The 23,603-nt window shown below is 43.6% G+C and overlaps 1 protein-coding gene and 1 long non-coding RNA gene across 2 annotated transcripts in view; one reads left to right on the forward strand and one right to left on the reverse strand.

Moving 5' to 3' along the window:
* Positions 1-23,603, forward strand: part of GRM7 (glutamate metabotropic receptor 7) — a 402,867-nt gene that overhangs the window by 209,199 nt on the left and 170,065 nt on the right. Inside the window, exons 5-7 of the mRNA XM_066596970.1 lie at positions 11,082-11,222; positions 14,551-14,751; positions 19,735-19,874. Coding sequence (XP_066453067.1) covers positions 11,082-11,222; positions 14,551-14,751; positions 19,735-19,874 — 482 coding nt within the window. The remainder of the gene's footprint in view (positions 1-11,081; positions 11,223-14,550; positions 14,752-19,734; positions 19,875-23,603) is intronic.
* The window catches only part of LOC136621464 (uncharacterized), a 28,282-nt gene continuing 15,004 nt past the window's right edge, over positions 10,326-23,603 (reverse strand). Inside the window, exons 2-3 of the long non-coding RNA XR_010791243.1 lie at positions 13,916-14,720; positions 10,326-10,516 (exon numbers count right to left, since the gene is read on the reverse strand). This is a non-coding gene — a long non-coding RNA (uncharacterized lncRNA). The remainder of the gene's footprint in view (positions 10,517-13,915; positions 14,721-23,603) is intronic.

Genomic DNA, 23,603 nt, shown 5'->3' on the forward strand with positions numbered 1-23,603 from the left:
TCTGTGATCTGGGGCCCACATCTAACTATATTACTGCCCCTGGCCCAGCTGAATTTCTTAGACTTATGGAAACAGCATAGCGAAGCTCACTTGGATGTTCCCATAACTCCTGAAATCCTCGGCCACTGCATTCAGCCAGGCCGGGGGCAAAAATACAGATAGGTGCAGTTCCCAGAGGTTGGAAACGCACATATCAGACTTTTATGGCATATTCTGTGGATATGCCATGAAAGCCTCACATGGGAATGCCCCTTTAAGGACTGTTATGGGCCCATCAGTCAGAGGCAGAGCTTCTGACACCTGATGTAAAATCTAATATACACTAGGCAGCCACCCAACTACATATACTACCTTGACTGAAGTATTAGGGAAAACAAAGAAGGTGATAAAATTCAATTTTATTCCCAGTTTTCCAACTGGTGTTGGGACGCCTTTGGCCTCAATGACTGCAGTAACCCTCCTAGGCCGCTTTCCACCAAATTCCCATATATGTGGGGAGGGATTTGCCTCCATTCCTGGAGGAGAGCTTCAGATAATGATGTGTGGGATGATGGGTGGGCATGGTTACAGCATTCTAGTTCATCCCAAAGATGCTTGATGGGATTGAGATCTGGCCAATGAAGTTTGAAGACATTCTGCTCCTCTACACTATGTGCTGTATGACATGGTGCTTGGTCATGTTGGTAGACACATGGAGCTGTACCCAAGTATTGCCACAGGGTAGGTGATGCCACATTGTCAGGAGTGTCTCTATACCCATTGGTGGTGAGGATGGACTTCACTATAACCAATGGCCCTAGTCCTTCCTAGCAGAAACACCCCCATACTGTAATCGAACCTCCTCCAAACTTCACTGTTGGGATGATGCAGTCACGTAGGAACGACTCTCCAGACAACTGTCACACCCAAGTGTGGCCATCCATTTGGAAGATGGTGTCCTGTGATTCAGCCATCCACAACACTTGCTTCCACTCACTTACAGTCTGACGCTCTAAGCACCATCGCAGGCGCCGCTATGCATTCACTGCTGTGATGTGTGCAGCCGCTCATCCATGGTAACACTTCACATGCAGCTCTCTATGGATGGTACTGGTGCTAATGAATGTCCCAATGTCCCGTGAGACCTCCTGACGAGGACAGACTATGTGCGTGATGCCTCACAGCTAGGACAAGGCTTCGTTGTCCACGTTCTGTCAGTCTATGAGGTCTTCCTGAACGTGGCTGCACCGCACACACCAGATGGCTTCCATCTCCCAATAACATGGCCAATAGTGGACTCTGAAAGGTCCAAAAGTGCTGCGATGTCCCATACTGATTGGTTGATGACATCCCATCACCAGACCCCATTGTCAGCACTACACCTGGGGGCATCTGATGGTTTCTGTACTGGAATATGTTGTGTGATCCTCTCCTTTATACCTAATGCTCACACAACACCTGACAGCACCGGATTGGTGTGGGGAAAATACTTTTATACATAATGTATATTCCATGAATTTATAGTACTTCTCCTATACCGGGGACTTTCGACCCCTTAGGAGCCTGGATCTGGGTTCTACTGCACCATGTGCCACTCATCAGTTGTGACCGCGGTCATTTGTCCCCATCCACTGCCCTCGCACTCCACAGTGTTACAGGTCTTAGTGAACCTTCCCATTAGCCCCACTCCCATCTCTCATCCGGAGCTCCTGGGGTCCCTGGAGACATCAGCTCTTTATCCCTGGGATGCAGTTAGCATCTTTTCCATAGTTGCACAGGACAAGCCTGGTGTCTGTCACAGTTGAACGCGGCGCTCACATTACAATAGAATTTTCCCAGTTCCCCGGAGAACGACAAAGATAATAAGAAAAACAATGTTTCCCTCCGAAGCCTTCATATTCTGCCATTTCTCTGTTACTCCATGCATACGAACCCACAATTAAATACTGACTGCCAAAGCAGAGAGAAGCTGCGCGATTGCCCCCGGGGACCCACACGTGCACAGATGTGTTTGAGAAGAAGCCAAATGAAGCTTCTTCCCAGCCCCACTCCCACGGCGTCTGGAAGAGGAGGCCGCTGACTGTGACTTGGTAAAAACTGGGACTTGTTGGCTTCATACAGACTTGAAATGGCGCCAAATACATAGAGGATAAAAAAGACCGCAGCGCTCCGGGCTCCAGCTATCGTCATGTGGCTGTAGACAATGATTTGTGGGGTCATTCTACACTGTATCCACTAATGAGCGACGCTTTACAGGTTAAATCTGAAAAGAATTGTTCATACTCCATTTATGTGATTCTGAGCGGCATCATGTCTTCTACTCTAATTACACCCAGAGCTGCATTAATAATTCTGCAACTTAGAAGAAATACTTTGGGACATTGACAGGGAGAATGAGGCGACTGCTAAATGCATTGTTCCTGTAGGAGATAAGCTGCTGCTTGACGGAGCCCAACATAAATGTGTAAGGGGGAGTCGGGGGAATCTGCTGCTGACGTTTGGTTGTCTGCTATCCATACGCTATATGTATATTTCATCTGCGTAATGAATTATAGGAGCTAAGTTGTGAGGGGTGTGTCCAACCATAAACTTACTGACTGTTTCCAAAAAACAATGAGCAGAATAGTAAATGCAGCTCTGGAGTATAATACAAGATGTAACTCAGGATCAGTACAGGATAAGTAATGTATGTACACAGTGACTCCGCCAGCAGAATAGTGTGTGCAGCTCTGGAGGATAATACGGGATGTAACTCAGGATCAGTACAGGATAAGTAATGTATGTACACAGTGACTCCACCAGCAGAATAGTGAGTGCAGCTCTGGAGTATAATACAAGATGTAACTCAGGATCAGTACAGGATAAGTAATGTATGTACACAGTGACTCCGCCAGCAGAATAGTGTGTGCAGCTCTGGAGGATAATACGGGATGTAACTCAGGATCAGTACAGGATAAGTAATGAATGTACACAGTGATTCCACCAGCAGAATAGTGAGTGCAGCTCTGAAGTATGATAATCAGTACATAATAAGTCATACAATGTATTTGCAATGTCACACACCTATTTGTATACTGTTCTGCACATGGATGTGGGTGCTGCGCCTCCTTTGTCTATGAAGGACCCCACATTGTTTGCTCCCTGACTTTCACGCTTTGCTCAGCTCTGTAGGAGGCTGCGGATTGGCACATTGTATATTTCTATGTTGGAAGCTGCACAGATGGCTGACTCTATAGAAGGTACTTGGCATTGTGGCGGAGACGTTCTGGGTACTTAGCTCCCTCCTGCTGAACTTCACACTGCAGATAAATTCACCTGTCTGAAATATTTATCAGCCAAGAATCATCTTCCCCGGGGACAGGCGAGAATGCCGACACCGCAGGGATACAACCTGAGGATGACATCAACGTGTTTGGAGAAGGCTCCTATGGAGATGTATCTACTATCCAAACACATCACTGTGATCCAGACAAATCACTGCCGCATGGAGGGTGCACAGAGCCCCCACAACAAATGGATCACCCATGGACTGTGCAATACAATGCTGTACCATGGTCCAAATTGGACACATGTAGCAGAGCTGGATCTGTTCCACAGTCTTATATAGCACCACAGATTACAGATGGTGAGAACTCTCTGCTGCACTTGTATATTATTATCAAGGATGCTATAAATTATTTACCAGGCACAATGGGGATATTTCCTTAGACCTGTGCTTCATGCTCCGGTCTAAGTATAGTATGTGCCTGGCTATTCGTGACAAATGTACACTCCTTGTCAAGCAAAAGAGAGAAAAGCGTTGAGAGAGAAGTGTTGAGAGGGTGTTGCGGCGAGAGAGAGACAGAAGAGGTGAGAGAAAGTGACACTCTGAATAATCACATAATCAAGCAAATTCAGAAGTTCCCAACAACCATATTTCCAAACATGTTATGTTTGCATGTGGGTCAATCTGGTAATAATACAAAGTAATAAGCCAAAATTACGAGGGGGTTTTAGTCCTTTCCCCTGAAGTGTTGTGTGGTCCCTCAGTACAAATGTTACGGTGGTGGGAAAGGAACTCCAGGAGTCAGGATCAATGTAAAAACAGTTAAACAATTTATTTCTTAGAGAAGGATCTTCAATAAATTTCATGCAGTTTGCATTTACTTCATTGCTTAATGTAGACTTTTCTAGTTACGTACAGGAACATACATCTGTACACATGCAGGCATTAAGTACAGAAACCTCATCTGTATACTTGGGCACTATGACAAGTTTAAAGCACAGGGATCTCTACTATACACTATGCTTCGCCCTTATGCTTCTCTATTTCTCTTTTTCTTCAATTATAGAGCTTCTTTTTTTAGTTACTGTTACTAAAGCTGTTTGCTTTACTTCTTTGTTTAATTCTGTTAATACACAAACTGATTCTTCTTTTCTTTGCTTTATCTTGCACAACTAAACTGTCTTTCCCTTATTCCTTTCTTTGATAAATACAATACTCCTTGTTGTACTCATATTTTCTCCTTCCCACTGCACTGGCTCTCCTCCTACTGTTCTTACTACTTTTTCATCCTTCCTCTGCATCTCACTCCTTACTTTCCTAACTGCCACTGCCCTCTCTCCTTTTAACTAACGTCTCTAAACCATCCCATGCGTAGGACTTATCCTCCAATCCTAGGACAACTACCTTCTTGCTACCTAACCAACCAATAGGGTACAAATTGGATTTGAATCATAATATGATTGACTAACAAGCAAGATATGAACATTTTAAAGTCATATATACACATTTAGAAAGTAACCACATTACTTTATGGAGTGTACAACTCTGGTACACTACACAAGGCGACTGGGCTCAGGATGCCCTTGACAGACCACCAGTAGAGAGGATAGTCTGATCGTCTGACAAGCACGAGCAACTCCAACTGTTTGGTTGTCTGCCATTCAGAGACAGGTGGCACCATCATTACACCTGGCTGAAAGACATTTGAACTCGTGGCACCCATTATATGTACTGCCTTTGACACCCACCGTTACCTGTTTTTGCAGTAGTGTAGTGAAAGACGAAACTAGACTGCTACCGAATGGAACTGGGTTGTCTTCACTGATGAATCCAGGTTTAGTTTAGGTACTGACGACGGCCGTGTTCATGTCTGGAGACCTCGGGGTGAGCGCCTCAATCTTGCCTTTGCTGTGGAGCAGCACACTGTCCCCACTGCTGGTGTGGTGGTTTTGGTGGGTCATCACATACGACAGTTGGTCATCTATAGTAGTGGTATGAGGGACAATGACATGTTCAGAACATCCTGCAGCCACATGTGTTCCTCTCAGGACAACTTTCAGGAGGCATTTCCAGCAGGATAATGCTCGGCTGCACACACCAGGGGTTTATTGGAATGTCCCCACAACATTGTCACACTTCTGTGGCTGCCCGGTCACCAGATTTATCGCCAATAGAAAATTTATTGGATCATCTGGGATGCCAACTTTGACAGCCTACAAGTATGCACAATCTAGAGGCTCAGTTACAGCAAATGTGGAGTGATATACCGCACTATACCATACGGAACCTGTATGCCTCCATGCCTGCAGTATCACATCTTGTATCCAAGCTAGAAGTAGTACAAAGGGTAAGAGAACCTCCATGCTTGCAGGTGGTACAACAGGGTACTAGAGCCTCCATGCCTGCCCGTGTAACATCTTATATGGGCAAACACTGACTTATAGGCATTACCATATCATTCGATGATGGACTGAAGCCCAAACTGATTTATCCCCAGGGTCTGCTAAAATGATCATGGGCACTATTCATGATTTAACTGCATTGTTTTGGGGCATGGTCTATATAAATGGGCATGATATGTTACGCAGTATATCAAGGTTATTCCTCAGTGATAGATCCATATGGTTTCACTGTTTCCCAATAACAGGCCTACAGACACCATCTTTGCGACTCCCACACGACAACAGGTACAGTGTAAAAACAAGGACAAGTAACAATGTGCCGCCATATGTGCCCTGACTATAAGCAGGTTATAAATAGCATCTCCGCTTCTGGTTCTCATCTGCTATTTACACCGAAATCTCCAGAGCTGACAGCGTGCAGGAATATTTTCTAGGAATATTGCAAATTTGAGGGAATACATGGAAACCATAGACAGTTGAGAATGCGGCGTAATGCAGGAGATATTTAAAAGCCAGCTTCAGGTGTACGGAAATAATATTACACTGTTCTACAACTTCTTGATGGACTTTGGGGAATTTATTAAGGCACCTGCACCAGAACTAGGGTATAAAGAAGTCATCCATTTTTGTTCAAGTCATACCTGAGTTAAAATCTGTAACTTTTTGGTATTTTTCTGATAACGGCATCCCTTTTTAAAAAAGTGGATGCAGGCTCAGCAGAAGGGGAAAGGGCTCTGCGGAGTGATACATTTACTATAATTTGTCAGAAACTGGCATAAGTTGTAACACAAATCTACGGCAGCTCACAGCTGGCACATATTTGACTCTGGTGCATGGACAGCCAGAAATGTGACAAATTTATTAAGAGATCTGTGCCTTTTGATACATTTGTTGCATATAATTCCCCGCTAGTCTTACAGACAGGGGTATGTAATGCTGGTCTTAGATAAATGTTCCCCTCTCAATTTCTCACCATTATCAAGAACACTGTGTGCTGTCTGTGAATGGAAACATCCGTGTTTACATTCAGAGGCTGACAACTAAAGTTACATTCACATGGGTGAGTGTGCTATCAGGCCAAGAAAGTTCGCCCTGATATTGCACTTGCGAACGTGCTATTTTCACCGAACAGCGATGAGTTTTTGCTTCCCATTATCTTCAATAGGAAAAATTGCAACACACTTGCATGCACATAGCATGGCATGCGCATGCCAAGCAATTTCTTTCAAGGTTCTATTAAAAAGAATAGCTGATGCGTTCCAAGGGAAAGCCCAAGTATAGAACAGTTTTCCTCACAGTGATTCTGGGAAGAAGTAAATCCATTCAAAAGAATGTATTGCATATCCGTGCGATAATTTCATTTGTGTGAATAAGCCCTACCTAGACTTATTTCTGTTCACAGAATCCCATCTAGAAAAAAAGCCGGAATAATGTGCAACCTGTTAGAATTGCGTAGCATAGTCTTCAGGCTCATTCACACAGGCATATTCTGTTTTGGTCCATGGAATATTCAGCACTTTCAGGGCTCAAGCAGATGGGCATGTTTTAGTCCTGAAATGTGCCATGTATGCGCACATAATACATGCCAAGATAGCGCAATTCTTTGCACACGTATTTTTGGCGCTGTGTGTGAAAGCCGCAGTTAAAGTATATGGGAGATTCATAATGCATATTACACGGGCAAAAATTACTTGTGTAATGTGCAGTGAGCATACGCTCATGTGAGCGAGGCCTAATACTTCTGCTGCTGAGAGTTTGTTACAGTTGTATCCAGTCTAGACTCCAGATAGACATGTTACCTGCACTGATACATTGTAACAAACTATCAGGGCGGAGATAGGTTTATGCTGCTGATGTTCACCTCACAGAGGATTGTCCATACTGGACATAATTTAACAAACCCTCAGCTGTAAGAAGTATCATATCTGTGCAGGTTTTCAGCCCCTAGATGTGCAGAAAAATGTTCAATTTCACCGACAGCAAGCCTTGAAAATGGTGAAGAATTGAAGCACAATGGGGAATTTATCATCAGGGGAATATTTGTTGCTACTTTCCTGGCAGCTTTTTTTCCTTATTTGTTTTTTTTAAAATGCAACAATGTATCAAGTCTTGAAGGATGTTGATGCATGTATTTGTAAATATGTCTAGAGATATGGGGACAGATGTATCATCTTTTGTGTTCCAGATTTCTGGGGCACAAAAGTCACAATTTTTTCTCATGCACCAAAATTGTGATATTTGTAGTTTTTTGTGAGATAGCCAGGATATCTGCAGGAAAGGGGATAATTTACAGATCATGGGGGACTGACTGCTAAAATCCCCACCAGTCTCCAGAAGGGGACTCTTGTGTCCTACTCTGCTTGTCACTGCAGGGGTCGCTTCTTCCCCCGCAGTGACGTCACTATGAATGAAATGCTGGCAGACAGGAATAGGTGAGCGGCGCCCGGAATCTCATTGAAAGTGAATGGAGCGCTAGCGCACTTGTGTGATTGTTTAGCCATGTCACTGCTGCAGCTAGTAGGAGCCCTACAACGGGGTGTCATCACTGACATCCTATAAACCTGTCAAGACTTTTACATTAGGATTTCCATGATAGGTTTACAGAATGTCACTAGGCTAGAAGACTCAGTGATGTCACAGATTACATGCAGTGGTGCCGGCTATTACGCTTCCGATTCGTCCCCGTGTCGGACGAAATAGCCAATATTGCAATAGCTGTTTCAGCTTGCATTGTTTTCAATGGGTGTGAAGCCCTATAATGCACTTCAACTCCTGTACCCTATGATGCACATCCGGCTTGCTGCCCTGACAGCAGGCCAAGCAATCGGCTAATCAACAGCAATCCTGAAGGGCGGGTCCCTGGGTGCTTAATTATTGAAGACCAATCCTGTGGACAGGTAATCAATTGGTTTTGTCCAGAAAACCACTTCAAAAAATGAAGTCGGACAACCACTTTGTATCTGTCTATAAGGCGTCTTTCACACGAGTGATGCACTTTTGGGCGGCTACATCGTGGCTGAACAACACATTCCACAACCAAGTCGTGGCTAAAATTTGTGCTTTCTCACCCATTCACATGTCTGGGTGCGGTGTGTATACGCCGCAGCCCGGAATTCCTTCGGTTGGGAGAAATGCTTAGTGTGACTTCTATTAGGTAAATAGAGCCAGCTGATATGGTTTAGTAGCGCTAAACTCTCTCCCCTTCCCTCTGGGAGCCACCAGCTGATCGCTGCCAAAAAATAGGGCAAGACCTATCTTTTTCAGCCACATCAAAACATCAGCCGGCGTGTATTTGACCGCCGATGTCCTATCTTTTTAGGGATCCAATGCTTCACATGGGCGCGATTTTTAATCACGACTAAGCAAGTTGCGTAACAACACTTGTGGGAAAGAGGCTTAAACCTTACTCCAATCAATTCCACACGCTTTTTAAAAAGTGCAGTGAAAGGCGGAACATCAGTGCTTTTTGGCGCAAATCAATATTAAATATTTTTAAATTGAGTTGTATAAAAAACTAACGCAGAATTTACAATAAATGTGCGCAGTCTAGTCATGGAGCGCTGTGGGTTCAAGGGTACATCGCTGTATTTGCTATTCTGGAAATTGGGAAGGTTGGGTTCGGCCACTGTTGAAGCAGAAATGGTAGCTATATTGGTTGTCATCCAACTTTCCAAGTAGCTGAATATACATTGTGTTGACAAAAGTATTGGGACGCACATAGAAGATGATGAAATTGGATTTTATTCCCATTTTTCCATCTGATGTTGGACTGCCTTTGGCCTTGATGACTGCAGTAACCCTCATAGGCCACTTTCCACTAAATTCCCATTGATGTGTGGAGGGATTTTCCTGGAGGATGGGCGTGTTGGGTGTGCACGGATACGGCGTTCTACTTTGCCGTTCAGTGCGATTTAGAATGAGACTTTGGGCTGGCCGATGAAGTCTGCAGACATTTTGCTCCTCTACATTGCGGGCTGTATGACATGGTGCTCGGTCATGTTGGTAGCGACACAGAGTTGTACCCAAGTATTGCCACAGAGTAGGAGATGCCACATTGTCCAGAATGTCTCTGTACCCATTGGCATTGAGAGTGAACTTCACTGTAACCAATTGCCCTAATCCTTCCCAGCAGGAACACCCCACACCATAACAGAACCTCCTCCAAACTTCACAATTGGGATGATGCAGTCAGGTAGAAACTGCTCTCCAGACAACTGCCACACCTGAGTGCTACCATCCGATCAAAGGATGGTGTACTGTGATTCAGCCGTCCACAACACATGCTTCCACTCATTTACAGTCCGATGCTCCGAGCCCCATCGCAGGCGCCGCTGTAAGTCACTGCTGTGATGTTGTGTGCAGCCGGTCGTCCATCTCAACCCTTCACATGCCATTTCCTATGGGTGGTTCTGGTGCTAATGGATGTCCCAATGTCCTGTGAGACCTCCTGACGAGGGCAGACGATGTGTGTGATGTCCTCACAGCTGGTACAAGGCTTCGTTGTCCACATTCTGTCAGTCTACGAGGTCTCCATGAATGTGGCTGCACCGCACACACCAGATGGCTTCCATCTCCCAATAACATGGCCAACAGGGGACTCTGGAAGGTCCAAAAGTGCTGCGATGTCCTGGGGGGGGGGGGGGGGGGGGGCAAATGCTCTTGTTAAAATAGTGCAATTTGTCATAAATTGATGGAAAAGAAAAGGATGACTCAAGGACTTATATTTACTGGTCAGCTCCTGCGATCCAGGAGGGACTCATCATGGAGCCCTGCCAGCAACAGCTGTAGTAGTGACGGTCGCCTCCGGCAGCCTGAGGATCATGGGAGATGTAGTCCAGCAACAGCTTGGAGCGCCGTAGGCCAATCATACCTGATGCAGAGTTTAATTAAAGAGTTGCCATGAATAATTTCAGAACAGGAAAACTATAATATAATCCGCACATGATGGCGGCACGAGACGCTATGCAAATATTTAAAATAACTGGTGGAAACTGAAAAGCTCCTAATTAATCCTGATTGGCAACTGTTAATGAAGCACTGGCGTAATTAAGCATTCATCTGGGTACAAGGAAAGGTTGAGAGTGACACAGCTGATCTTTACTTCTCGCTTCAGCTGAACAGACCCAGACAGTCACAAATCATCAGCAACTTATAATATGCAGAGGGCTGGGGGCGGCAGGGCTATTCCCACCAAGCAGTCAATGAACATCCAAAAATAAATGTAGAAACAGTACAAATAAGCCTGTCACTCAGCTTTCCACAGACCCTGAATGACACGAACTACCATGTTTCTATTGTGCTACATGTCTGTCAGTTTTCATTGCACCAGAAGCTCAGGGTGAACAAAAACAGAAAGAAATACAATTAGTAGAGTGAAAACATTTTTGGATAGGGAGCGTGAAAAGTTAACCTGCTGATGTGGTTACTTTTGGCAGGTTTTGATGCCTACTTCACCTCTCGGACCCTGGAAAATAACAGGCGGAACGTCTGGTTTGCAGAATATTGGGAAGAGAACTTCAACTGTAAACTTACTATTACTGGCTCTAAGAAGGAGGATACTGACCGCAAGTGCACAGGTAAATAGTATGCTATCTATCTATCTATCTATCTATCTATCTATCTATCTGTCTATATATATATATATATATATTATATCTATATTTCTATCTATCTCTTTGATATCTATTTATTACATATCTTTCTTTATCATATCTATCAATTTATATCTATCTATCTATTGATCCAACTATATCATATCTATATTTCTATCTATCTATATTATATCCATCTATCTATTATATCTATCTATCTATCTATCTCATATCTATCTCATATCTATCTATCTATCTCTCATATCTATCGATGTATTTATTTATCTATCTCATATCTATGTATTTATCTATCTCATATCTATGTATTTATCTATCCCATATCTATCTATCTATCTATCTATCTATCTATCTATCTATCTATCTATCTATCTATCTATCTATCTATCTATCTATCTATCTATCTATCTATCTATCTATCTATCTATCTATCTATCTATCTATATCTGCTTGCACACTTGTGTTAGGGTTAGTTAAGGGTGTCCTTCTCTCTCTGCTTTGCTTTTAGAGAAGAGAAACTGAAATAAAACGGATCTGTTTTTTCCCATTGATTTCAATGGGGTTTCAAAAACGCAAAAAAAAGCAAACCGGAAACTACCTTTTTCTTCCTTCCCATCAGGTTTCCATCTTTTACGGAAAACTAATGCTGCAGTCTACGCTATTTTCCTGTAAAAAAATGGAGACCTAAGAAAACTGAAGCCTTTTGATTTACTTTCCGTTTTTTTGGAACCCCATTGAAATCAATGAGAAAAAATGGATCCCTTTTTTTTGGTTTTATTTAATTTTGTCTTCTCCAAAAACGGTGCAGAGAGACAGAAACCCTGAGCTGACCCTGACGCAGGTGTGAAAGCAGCCTATATCTCTCTCACCTGGATAAGCATCTGTACCGCTCACAGTAACACCCCCCATCAGGACCTTCCATCTGACAGGTTCCTGCCAGTTTCTCTGGCAGAGGGAAAGAAATAGTAGTGAAAATAATAAAGCCTCTCAGCATTAGTGGGATTTTCATGGTCTGGCGCTCCGTGAAGGACATTTTTGCAAGGTTCTCCCTGGACCGAAGCCAACTGAGACTCCAAAACTGAGACGGGAAATAGAGATAAAAGCGGAGATGGACCGTCAGATGGAAGGGGGAGAGCTGGGAACAATGAGAAGCTGCCATTCTGTATTAGCGCCATTAGCATATATTTATTATCTGTCACTCATCCCGAAGAGCAGAAAACTCTAGAAGGAAATGAAATCTTTCTTTGAAGAAGTGAATATCTTAGAAAGAATGTCTTTCAAAAAAGTTGTGTCTTACGCGGTGCCACTCACCCCTAACGTGAGCGGAAAAGCAATGCGCCAGCTACTGCAGAAATAAAGACTGGGGGGGGGGGGGGGATTTACCAACTTCTTTACACCAGATTTCTTGCATCAAAAAGTTAAAGTTTTGGCACAGAAACTCACTGGCACTAAAATTGTGACTTTTTGACATTACAATTATAACGCAATCGTGTCTGTAAATTCTTCCCAATCAGTCAGGTGTTCTATCTGCAGAACAACATCCACTGTTGGCATATATGTGACTGGCACTTTAGAGGTCATCTGTGGAAAGTACCTGTAGCTGGTACTTTGCAGCATATATGTGACTGGCACTCTACGGCTCTTCTGCGGGAGTTACCTATACTTGGCACTCTGCAGCATGTATGTGACTGGCACTAGAGTTGGCATCTGTGGAAGGTTCCTGTAGCTGGCACTCTGCAGCATATATGTGACTGGCACTATAGGTGGCATCAGTGGAATGTACCTGTAGCTGGCATGCTTTAGCTTATATGTGACTGGCAGTGTAGGGCTCTTCTGTGGGAGTTACCTATACTTCACACTCTGCAGCATATATGTGACTGGCACTATAGGTGGCATCTGTGGGAGGTTCCTGTAGCTGGCATTCTTTAGCATATATGTGACTGGCACCATAGGGCTCTTCTGTGGGAGTTACCTATACTTGGCACCCTGCAGCATATATATGACTGGCACTCCAGGGATTTTCTGTGGAAGGTTTCTGTGGCTGTCACCGTGGAGCATATATGTGACTGGCATTCCAAGGGGCATCTATGGAAGATATCTATGCTTTGCACTATAAGGTGTATGTGTCACTTGCACTTAGGAGGCATCTTGGGCAAGTGCCTGCGGTTGGTACTCTGGGAGGTATATGTGACTGTCACTCTAGGGGACATCTGTGGATGGTACCTGTGGCTGACACTTAGAAGCATCTGGTACTCTTGAAGGCATCTATAGGAGGTACCTGTGGCTGGCACTTTGGAGCATATATGTGACTGGTACTCTTTGAGGCATTTGTGGAAGGTAGCTGTGCGTGGCACTCTGCAGGGTATATGTAACTTGCACTCTTGGAGACATCAATGGGAGGTAAATATGTTTGGCACTCTGGACCATATATGTGACTGGCATCTATCAGAGGTACCTGTGATTGGTACTCTGTGTGGTATATATAGTGGCACACACTTAGAGGAACATTGGGATATTGCTAGAGATGTGTCAGAGGATGTTATTAACTGGGGTCTAGACATTGGGATCCCTATGATTACTGGTATAAGGCTGCATGCACATGGCAGAGCTGGATTATGCATGTAGAATCCGGCCCTGGCAGCAGTGGTGTCTGCACATACCTGCTTTCTTGATCTTCATCTGTACTGCGGATGGTCCGCTCGGCTTGCTGTCGGACATGTGAAGTACAGATCTTTTTTTCAACTTCTGCTTTTCATGCGGAATCCTCGGCCCATCCGTAATGTCAGTTGTAGATAGGTGGCGCATCGGATGGTTTCCATTGACTTCAATGGAAGCCATCCATGCGGACACCGCAGGAAAATGGAGCATGCTTCGATTTTTCATCCGCGAGCCGAAACCACAATTGGTTTCCGCTTGTGTGTATGAAGAATCACTTTTGCATAGCATGCTATGGGTGGCATTTGCTGCAGAATCTAGAGGCAGTCGCCACTCCGCAATTTAAATTTGCCCATGTGCCTTCACCCTAAAGGTGACCGAGGCACGGAGAGCAGAGATTTCCCTATCTCCAATGTTAGGCTTTCAATAGAGTTCACTGCCCGATGGCATAGCTCGAGATCTCGCAGCAGAATCATGCACAATGCCTGCCTGCCCAGAGATGAGGGCATGGACAGGACATGGCCCATTATATCTCTTCGTTTGCTCCTAATATACAGACAGAACATTGTGCTTCGTTTGGTGATTCTCTTATAGTTACTTCTCACTGAATCACTCACTTTGATGTCCATATTTCCCATAGGTCAGGAGCGGATTGGGCAGGACTCCCCCTATGAACAGGATGGCAGAGTCCAGTTTGTGGTGGACGCAGTGTACGCCATGGCTCATGCCCTGCACAATATGATTAAGGATCTGTGTCCCGGTTCTTCTGGTCTTTGTCCTGCGGTGGATCCTCCGGTGGGGAAGAAACTTCTGAAATACATCCGCAACGTCAGCTTTAATGGTGAGAACTCTTCATTTGTATCATTAGTATCCTCATCCGTCATACATGAAAAACTCATCCAATCCCCAACTGTCCATGTTCCCCCGAAAACCCTTGTCCTACCACTACCACTTCTTCCTCTTTCTGGCAGGGCTCAGGAAGTACAGATACAGCAGCCATTTGTAGCAGCTAGGGCTCGTTCACACAGACATTTGCAGATTTCGGACAAATACGCAGCATAGTAACGGACTGAAATATTCCGCTTCCATGCGTGTTTCTACATAGGAACATACCCATTGTACAAATGCAACAAATCACATGTATGTGAAGTCCATGCTTTTCAATGGGTTCCTTTACATTAGCGATGTTTTGTAGGCTGCTACATTGCGAGAAACAAATTGCGGGTTGCTAAATATTGCTGCAATTTGCAAGGTTTTGTAGCAAATGACATCACTGAATGGCTGTGATTGGTTCATCGAGCGCCGGCTCTGATTGGCTGAGCCAGTGACGCTCGTGACCCAATCACAGCACTCACTAGCTGCAGGCGGGGTATTCAAAGCCCCGTTACCAGGTAGAGAATGCTGGCAGCGCAGAGGACACGGCAGCCTGCCACAGCGCCAGAGACCAGCGCGAGGGACCGGGAAGCCGCCGGCTAGGTAAGTATAAGACACCCCCGAAAATAAGACACTGTGCCTTTTTTGGGGGCAAAAATTAATATAAGACAGAGTCTTATTTTCGGGGACACATGGTAAAACAATACATAAAATATAGAATTTTAAAAGGGTGTAATTAGTTTTTCTTATAAATGTAACTGAACTCAGTATTAATAATGCAAGCATTTAGTAGCTGTTTACATTGATACATAGAAGCACATTTACTTGTTTCATACATGAGTCTAAGTAAACTGTTCACTGGAATACCTGGCACAAATGCATTAAGCGGTACAAGTACATTTGTCACATCTAGTGTAACCTCTATGTGCTTCTACTATAATGTATGCCAGTTTTCAGCATAATTTATGATAAATCTGATGAGCAATACACAAGGCCCCACCTACGTTTTGAAAACATGTGAGGCCCTGGCATAAAGGTCTAAAAACTCCCCCCACGATTTTGTCAAGTGCTCCAAAACTGAGAGATCTGGTATATAAACAATATTACACATGTCTGCAATCTGTCTCTCTAGTGCCACCTATTGGAGAGTAGCTACTCTATAAATCAATGCTAAAGGGTTGAACACCTTCCAATAGGTGGCACAAGAGAGAGAAAGTTTACTTTCCTCCAGGAAGAAGTACTCATTTGTGTACCTTTTTCCCACAAACCATTGCATGACCTATACAATTCCCTACTCTAACTTTGAGCTCGCCACAAGGAGAACAAGAAGCACACAGACCCAAAACAGAAGCTCAAAAGGGCCGGCACTTCCTGTGTTATAGGCACCACTAGCTCACAGAAACTGCGTACACTGGTCTCACAAACTGCAATGTGGTCATCTCTGGCAGTTGGGTCTTTCAGATGTTGCCTTTGCATTTAAAGGTAACCTCTGTGTTGTGCACATTAACCCCTTCATGACCAAGTCTTTCGACGCCTAGAAGTCCACATCAGCATTTCATATTTATAGGACAATATATTCTAAGGGTTAATATTTTTATGTGATATATAATACATATATATATATATTTTGTGGAACGGATTGGGCTTTCTTATGGTACTAGAACAGGCCTAGCTCCTTTTTTAATTTTATGTTTTATATAGAGAAAAATGGGCAAAAATAGTATAACATTCAGATTTTCTTCATTTTTGTTTCTATTTCTAATTCAGTGTAATAAATTTGAAAATAAACTCATTTATAAAATTGCGTGTAGTACCTCAGGTCCCTAGGAACAGTTAGGGCCCTGTATAACTTTTACTTGGCAATAACTTTGTATAACAGGTAATACAGGTACAATTCACTTTCAGTAGTTACAGGCTAAAGCTCAGAGGTAGGGAGGATACACAGGATGAATACGGCCCTACAGTCCAGGTTATCTGTATGTCACCGGGTCCTGGATTGGGAGCACTCCGGAGGAGGAAGGGGGTAGGGGTCACTCCGCATACACTTTGGCAAACAATTATTAAAGGAAGGCTTAGCCAATATACACCCGGCACAGCAGATGCGTGGGTGTCTCACTCAAGTACCTCTGTGTGGTGATCCTATTGACAGACGTCCGCACAGAAAAATCCTGTGATGTGAATGGGTACCGGTTTTAGAAACTGGGGTAGTGCGCTCTCTCTCTGTTGCTGGGACTCACTACTCTCACATCCACACTCCAAACGTCACGGGAAGTTGCTCTTCTTTCTCTATCTTCACCTACATGGAAGCTAAAGGCTCTGCGTTAGCACACTCTCCTCCTACAGATGGCCTCCTTTCCCACTCTCAATTTCTCCAATTTATATCCTCACTTGTACCACATGACAAGACAAACTGATACATTTATAGGCATGCGATGATTTTATTAAAGTTAACCCTTTAGACGCTGCAGCTGTGCAACACACATACAGAAAATGACATGACAGTTTTGCACAGTGCATCCACAAAACATGTATGACATTTATGTAGGGGACCAGAATGTTGTTCTGGGCCACTACACCTAGATTTATTTTTTGGTAATTCAGCTCGCTTTAACCACTATGTTCATCACTTTACATAGGTGAGAGCTGATCGTTACAACTCCCTGACTTCATTAGGGTTGAACTGACAAAGTACCGTCCCAGTCTTTACTGGCAGAGCACTATACAGTGATGAGTGGCAATCATGCCATTTTTTGTATACTCCACACCTTTACATTAGAAAACCCTGTGCAGTTGGCAGTGACATCCCGGTCCCCAATAGTCTAGCCCCGATGACCGGGCCTCATTGGAAGTCGCTCAGATTTTCCCATCTAATGTGGATTCACACTGAAACTGATCCACGGAAACCTTGTCATGTGATTTTATGCTGCTCTCCGGGGTCATAGGGATAATTTCCATACAGGGAAGCGCCAATCCTGAGAGGGCCGGGGGCTCTAATAAAGGGGCAATTTAGTGTACTCCAGCAGCAAAGTTCCTCCGCTCTTTCCAGGCTTCCACAGTTCAGGTTTTCCTCCTCCATTACGGCTAATGTAAGATTTTCTACTCTTCAGAATGATTACAGCCTACAATGCATTATCAAAGCGAACATGAAACAGATTCTTCTGTTCTGTGCGAGCGACAAAACCAAATCCGCTCCTAAGTTTTTTTTTTTGTAAGAATGAATTAATTTAACTCCTCGGTTGGATCTTTTCATATCAGCTGAGAAGCGTAAAAAAACCTTGAATTCTGCTGCTAAATTGCTGAATAATTAGTGTTGCTTTTTTTCTCTGACACAGGGCATTAGCAGCGGGACATGAAACCTTGTCCACGTTTTAGCCAGAATAGGCCTGCCTGCCTCCAGCACACAATACCGGCCAAATTACCAAAATGAGCTCAATTATACTTTATAGGAAATTGAGAGAATTATTAAAGAAATCATTGGGTGGCTGAAAAAAACCCCCGAATAATAAGACTCCTGAGCTCCAGAGAATCCCGCACTGCGGGGTGGCGAGCACATACCAAGTATGAGACACTCAGGAGCCAAGCGGCATCGATGGGAGAGCCCTAATGTAAGAAGCGTTAATGTGTGGCCCGCTGCGACTAATGGGTCCCGCAACAAGGAAACGGTGACCTGATTTTGTGTCCTTTGTATCCTTGGGGGATAATGTGAGTTTTTCTGCTTTAGTCTAGGGTTAATGGAAAAAATAAGGTTTCCATTAGTGCTCGATACATTGTTTATGGAAAGGGGAAACAATGATACAGTGTAACAAGTTCAAGAGTGATTCCTAGTCCCTACATGAGGCAGTTGGCAGCGCCAGTGAGCTTTTATCACCTCGAGTTGCACTTCAATAAGTGAAAGTTTACTTTGTCTCCACTAATTAGAGAGTCTGTTTTCTGTCAGACATAAGGGAAGGAGAACCTGGGGACTATAGAAAGCACAGAGAGGCACTATTATTTTGTAGGGGAATAGTAGGGCACTATTATTTTAAGGGGTGCATAGGGGCATTATTATTTTGTAGGGGAATAGTAGGGCACTATTATTTTAAGGGACGCATAGGGGCATTATTATTTTGTAGGGGCACTATCACCTGGCAGGGGAACAGAGGGGCAATTTTACATAGAGGGGCACAGTAGGACACTATCTGTAGGGGCACAGAGGGGCAATGTTATTTTTAGAGACACAGAAGAGCTCTCTTACTTTGTAGTAGCACAGAGACGACAGTATTACTTTGAGGGCATAGAGTGGCATTATTTAATAGCACGGAGTGGTACTATTACTTTGAAGAGCTACAATGGAGGCACTATTGCTTTGAGGGACACAAAGGGGACACTATTACTTTGATGGGCTCAGAGTGGTATTAATACTTTGTAGGGGTACAAAGTGGCACTATTACTTTGAGGGACACTGTTACTATGTTGAGGCAAAAAAGGAGCACTATTATTTTGAGGGCACTGAGTGATGCAATTACTTTGAGAGAGCACAGAGAGGAATTATTACTTTGCGGGGTCACAGAGTGGCACTATTTGAGGGGGCACAGAGGGATAGAGAAAAAGTCATGGTTTAACGTACAATTTCCGTTACGCGTGCTGCAGGCATTGCCCATCTTTTCCTTCTTTGAAAGTTGTGAGATGTGTTGGTGATAACAATACATCAACCATTCCAGCTCTTCCAGTGACTGTCATTCAACTGTTCTTGAATCTTGATGAATAAATCCACTCAGCTGAGTAATGATACATCCCATGTTGATTTCCCATTCAGGACTCTAGGAAATCCTGTGGGAAAACAACCAGCAACCCCAATGTTAGTGGGACTGATGGCCACATTAGATGCCACTAAGTGCTTATGGAGCAATATGACAGGGACAAATACAGTATATCATATTCCATATGTGACTGTTGCCTCTTTCTCTTGTAGGAAGTGCTGGGACCCCGGTAATGTTCAATAAGAACGGAGATGCTCTGGGCCGATACGACATCTTCCAGTTCCAGATGGGAAACCGTACTGCGCCAGGATACCGGCTGATTGGGCAGTGGACTGATGAGCTACAGCTGAATGTGAGTCCCTCTGGTTTCAGTACATGCCACAGCATGCAATCCACTTAGACTACGTTAAGAGAGCAGATTTTGCCGCAAATTCACATTTAAATGTACCCTTCCAGTTTTACTAGTGATCTTATTGATGGCATAGTCCTCATTCTTTTTCATGCTCATGCAATATATGCGCAACACTCCTCCTTCTTTATAACTCTGCACTTCCTGATTAACATATGTATGTAAGGCCGAAAAAAGACACATGTCCATCCAGTTCAGCCTATTAACCCCCCACCCCCACCCCCCCTTGTTGATGTTGATTCAGAGGAAGGCAAAAAAAAAAACAATGAGGTAAAAGCCAGTCTTCCCAATCCAATGGGAAAAAAATCCTTCCTGACTCCAATCTGGCAACCAGAATAATCCCTGGATCACCGATCCTTCTGAATTTATTATTGATTATAACATAAAATCATCCAGGCCTCTCTTGAACTCTTTTATCAAATTTGCCATCACCACATCCTCAGGCAGAGAGTTCCATAGTCTCACTGCTCTTACAGTAGAGAACCCCCTTTTAGGCTGGTGTAGAAACCTTCTTTCCTCTAGATGTACAGGGCACGCCTTTGTTACAATCACAATCCTGGGGCATAAATAGATGATGTGAGAGATCTCCGTATTGTCCCCTGCTATATTTATACATAGTTATTAGTCGCCCCTCAGCCATCTTTTTTTAAGATAAATAATCCCAATTTTGATAATCTCTCTGGGTATTGTAGTCCGGCCATTCCATTTATTGCTTTAGTTGCCTGCCTTTGTACTCGCTCAAGCGATATATCCTTCTTCATAAATAGAACATCGAAACTGCAGTGGAGACTGACATGCAGGCAGAAAAGTTGAAGAGCTAGGAGAGAGAATTACTATTCTGTATGCCTCTGCAGATTTCCATGCCTTTCAGGGTATGTGGAGAGCTTGGTGACAAAGCTTATGGGCACTATCATGGACACTATTCATTAGCAGCTGTCACCTTCAGCAGGCATTTGCTACATTCTGTCTGTGTTTTTTTCCTGCATAGCTCTGAGTAGAGACAAGGTCAGGGATTGTATTCTTGCAACACGTGTAGCCGCATGTTTATGAGTCAGGCAGAACACGGTGCGGAGCCTCGAGGTGCGATGTGGGAGCTGACGCTGTTCCCTTAGTCATCAAAGCTTTTATTAAACACAATTTCACAAGTCTGAGCAGCCGCCTCGGTGCTGGGGGAGCAAAATTGAATTTTCCAGCTCTTGAAGATGCGAGTTTGCGGTTTATATTTCCCTTGATCGCTCAGGACTGACAGCGACATTCACCAGAAACGCATTATCCATGACCCGCAGTCACAGCCTGGAACCTCGGCCAGATAACACCTTGTAATTTAAGGGACACAATGCGGCTCTAACATGAAGAGCGCCCTCCGGCTTCTGCCTTATAATGGGCCCAAGATGATGTGAAGTTTATTGAGACATTTGTGTCACTTGTAATAATAGGGAACTGATGGTTCTGTCCTAAATGTGTCATGTCCAGACTGACGGATCTGCTAAAGCCACCTGTAGAATGTCCTCAAATTCCATTTGTGGACACCACTTCTAGGTAATATGGCTCATAGATTATTGAATGTGTAGTTTCCCTACATGGAAGTGGCAAATAGGTTCCTAGGAACAACAGGTGGAAGAAACTAAGCACCACCCAACTCATGTGCATATGAGCTGAATTGTCCCCACCACAGCTAACAGTGCTACAGTTATTAACACCAACAACTGTACAATCAACACCTTTGATACCACCAACACCAAGAACAAAACCATTAATACCACAATCAATACTGACATCAACATCATCTGCAATATTAACACCATGATGATCAACACCAGTAACACAGGAATTAGTACCAACATCAACACAAACAGCACTACCGCCAACACCGTGATCATTACAAACATCAATACCACCTTCAACACCAACAGCACCATGACCAACACCACTAACAACACAATCAATGCTAACATCAATACCACCTGTGATATTAACAACACCATGATCAACACCACTAACACTGGAATCAATACCATCATCAACACCCACAGCACTACTGCCAACACCATGATCAATGCTGACATCAATACCACCTTCAACTCCAACAACACCACAATCAAAACCAACATGACCACCAACACCATAATCAATACCAATATCAATACCAGCAGCACCACCACAATGAACACCACTAACACTTGAATCAATGCCAACAGCAACAAAGCTATGATCAGTACCAACATTGGTACTGACATGAACAATACCATAATACCTACATCATCACCAACACCATAAACATCACCATCAAGTCAACAAGCATCAATTCCCACATCTCAAACACTACCAATACTACCACTACCACCAATCAGTATCAACACCACCAGCATCACCAACACAACCACTATCAATACCATTACCAACACCAGAATAATCAATGTGATCAAAACCAAGATCGTGATCAATACCACCACCAATATAACTGTGATCAATACCAATTTCAGCACCAACGCTTTGGACACCACTAACAACACTACCAACACCAATAGCAGCATCACCAATCAATTCCAAAACAATAATCATCACCATTATCAACACAACCACTATCAATACTACACCAAGATCAACACCAACATCACAGTCAATATCACCACCAACATAGCTATGAACAATACCATTATCAGAACCAGCAATACGAACACCACCAACACTACAATTAAAACTACGACTACCATTACCAATCAATACTCCCACTAAGATCAACAACACCAAAACACTACCAACACCAATATCATAGTCAATACCAATGTGACCATGAGTAAGACTATTATCAGCATCAGCACCATGAATACAACCACCATCACCAACATAGCCACTATCAATACCACAACCAACACCACAATGATTAACATACATCAAAAACACTACCAACACCAACATCATGATCAATACCACCAACATAACCAAAAGCGATAATATCAGAAACAACCCTATGAGCACCACCAACACCACCATTGGCACTACCAATACAACCATCAAGATCAACACCATCTAACAACAACACTGTCACTAACACTAATGTCACGATCAATACCACTGCCAGTATAACCATGAACAATATCATTATCAGCAACAACACTGCCAATACCATCACCAATCAATACCAACTCCATGAACACAACCACCATCATCAACATGACCACTATCAATACCACCAACCAACACCACAATGATCAACATAATCAGAAACACTACCAACACCAACAGCATGATCAATACCACCAACATAACCAAAAGCAATAACAGTATCGCCAACAACCCTATGAGTACCACCAACACCACCATTGGCACTACCAATACAACCACCAAGATCAACACCATCTAACACTAACACCTTTACTAACACTAACGTCATGATCAATACCACTGCTAGCATAACCATGAGCAATACAATTATCTGCACCAACACTATGAACACCACGAGCAGCACTGCTAATACCACCACCAACATCACCCATCAATACCTACACTATGCATACCACCACCATCACAACCACTAACCGTAACACCACCTAGATCAACACCACCAAAAACGCATCCAACACCAACAGTAACAGTCAATACCAACACCAACATAAGCATGAGCAATATTAGTACCAACATTTTTAACACCACCAACAGCACCATTTTGAG

The sequence above is a fragment of the Eleutherodactylus coqui genome, chromosome 3 (genome assembly GCF_035609145.1).
Source record: "Eleutherodactylus coqui strain aEleCoq1 chromosome 3, aEleCoq1.hap1, whole genome shotgun sequence".
Lineage (NCBI taxonomy): Eukaryota > Metazoa > Chordata > Amphibia > Anura > Eleutherodactylidae > Eleutherodactylus > Eleutherodactylus coqui.